This window comes from Priapulus caudatus, unplaced genomic scaffold (genome assembly GCF_000485595.1).
Source record: "Priapulus caudatus unplaced genomic scaffold, Priapulus_caudatus-5.0.1 Scaffold968, whole genome shotgun sequence".
Lineage (NCBI taxonomy): Eukaryota > Metazoa > Priapulida > Priapulimorpha > Priapulimorphida > Priapulidae > Priapulus > Priapulus caudatus.
The window spans coordinates 42278-44901 of NW_014578029.1; the positions used below are offsets into that span (position 1 = coordinate 42278).

Here is a 2624-nt window from a genome sequence, read left to right on the forward strand (position 1 = left end):
AACACAGCAAATACATGTAAAGTGGGTCAATAATCAAGTCACACCCAATCGCTAACAACCCAAGGCAAAGAGTAGAACTGTCGATTGACATAACGCCCACTCTACTCTAGACGCACGTACGAACCCACGCACACACACACACACGCACGCATGCACGCACACACACACGCACGCACGCACCCACGCACACACACGCACGCGCGCGCACGCACGCACGCACGCGCACGCACATACAACCCCACGCATGCACGCACGCACATTTACACACACACGCGTGGGCAGCCATTGCTCCCACAGAAAAAACACACACGCAGACAAATGGGTATATAACCTATAATAAATAGCGGTATTAAATCTGGCCGGCGCGAAGGCGGGCGGTGATGTGGCACTACCGAGCGACTCATAAATCCAGAACAATCCATTATGCGCGAGTCCGCGACACGGATCGACGCAGAAACACAAGAACGGCCAAGACGCGAAAACGACAAATCCTACTCAACGCGACTACCTATCGTTGAAGAGTAAATGCGTTTCTAGAGTTAATGGGGGTTTAAAGAGTTAAAAGTTTGTCAGTGTTCGCTAGAGATAGCTGCGCAGTAACTCATAAAGGTTTTGTTTTCTACAAATTTGCACTACATCTCTCATACATTACGAGTTAAAGATGAGTTAAAGAGATTTTACGATAGAGTTCTGTGATTACCCCTATTCTTAACAGAGAGCCAGACTTGACTAGGAATAACTCCTTATGATTAAGCCAACATTTTTTCTAACCATCCTTTTCATCGGTGGTACTCGCCTATAAAATGGTGTTTAGAATTCATTCATCAACGGTAAATACATCCACGTCACACTCTACCATGATGCTTTATATTTGATTGCCACACCTTTATCACCGCTACGCAGCTAGATGATATCATGTGGAGATCCATATTAAACTATGACTTTATCTCTGGCCCGAGGCTTTGTCAGGTGCTGCCATCTAGAGGTGAGTTATTCTGGGCCAACAATTTCGAGAAGAATTTTCTTGTAGTCGCCGCTGGTGTCGCCACTGACTGCAGCATTCAGAGTCTCCGTGTACATTATCTGGTAAGCTTTTTTTATATCCTGAAGATCGACCTGAAAGAGAAAACCCAAGCTCAGCAGTCGCAACAACACCGCGCGCATTATGACATAGCGAAAGCTCTATTGCCAAGAAAAGTGACAAGGCTTAGGGTTAGGGTTAATTTCTATCGTTATACAGTTATCCGGATTAATTATGCTAAACGTGGCCCTTATGAACAGGTGGCTGTTATACAGAGGTGGATACACTGTTCTACACCCATCCAAGGACAAACGCCAAACGTGGCCCTTATACGCAGGTGGCCTTTATACAGAGGTGGCCGACGTCTCCGACCGGTGGACTCACCTCCGAGCGCGAGACGAGGATCCGGATCAGACTGTCGTCGTCGGTTCCCGCTCCCGCGATCGCCTTCTTCACGCACTCCGCAAAGTACGCGGGAGGGTTCCTCGCACATTTCACTGCAAAGAATGGGTCGGGTCTGAGACGCGACTGTAACACTTTGTGCCTTTATATAATAAAGACTCACTCGTTCAGTCAGTATTTAGGTTCTATCATGGAGAATATTTATTCTTCATACACCGGGTCTACATCCGAACAGGTCAGCGCTTAGTTGCAAGTCATTCCCTGTCATAACAGATGCTCTAAACTCATTTATCCGATATTGCTGTATTGTGCCAAGAGGTGGCGCTGCATGTTACAGCGACGAGGTCTGCTTTGGGCGAGGCCACGTGACAGTGCGGCCGACTGCGGGACACGATTGTGGGATTCAATAGCGTTGGTATTGTGTATGTGCTGCCATCTAGTTGTCAAAATAAAAATAAGTTACACCTACTTTGAATATGAATCCAGACCTCAATAAGAGGAAAATCTAGATGAAACAATTGGTCGACCGCTTCGGAAAGAAAGGTCCTGGGTGAAATCCACCTCCACCTCCTCTTCCTCCACCTCCTCCCTTCCTCTTCCTCTTCCTCCACCCCTCCTCCTCCGCCACTACCTCCTCCTCCTCCTACTCCTCCACATTCTCCTCCTCCTCTTCCACATCCTCCTCCTCCTCCTCCTCCTTCTCCTCACCGATCGCCAGGTAGCCCTCCTTCGTGTCGCCGCTGAATTCGCTCTTCACAGCGTCAATGATGTCGTTGCCGCTGAGTTTCGCGTACGCCTCGCACACCTCGCAGATCTGCAGCATGTTTCGCGTCGCCAGCACCGCGTTGAACGTCGACTCATCCGTTCCCAGCTTCGCCGCGCCCGCCTGCCGAGACGCACGACGCCGTTAACGCCCCGCAGAGCAATTTAATTACTTTCCTCATTATACCACGTCCACTTTGATGCTAGTTATTAAATCGCTTATAGATTTTAGATTAGACATTGAAATCGACGAATGTATCAGCAATGCAAAGACAGCGTCAATGCCCCGTTAGCGTTAGTGTATCAGTACAACATCTTGTAATGCAAGTTTACGCATAGATGTGTTCACGGCGACTCCGTATAATGCAAGTTTACGCATAGATGTGTTCACGGCGACTCCGTATAATGCAAGTTTACGCATAGATGTGTTCACGGCGAC

At 48.3% G+C, this 2624-nt stretch overlaps 1 protein-coding gene across 1 annotated transcript in view; it reads right to left on the minus strand.

Moving 5' to 3' along the window:
• Window positions 1-239: 239 nt before the first annotated feature.
• LOC106814721 (annexin A7-like) overlaps window positions 240-2624 on the minus strand; it is an 8720-nt gene continuing 6335 nt past the window's right edge. The window contains exons 7-9 of the mRNA XM_014819068.1: window positions 2132-2309; window positions 1406-1518; window positions 240-1116 (exon numbers count right to left, since the gene is read on the minus strand). Of these exons, the coding sequence (XP_014674554.1) occupies window positions 991-1116; window positions 1406-1518; window positions 2132-2309 (417 nt within the window). The 3' untranslated portion in view covers window positions 240-990. The remainder of the gene's footprint in view (window positions 1117-1405; window positions 1519-2131; window positions 2310-2624) is intronic.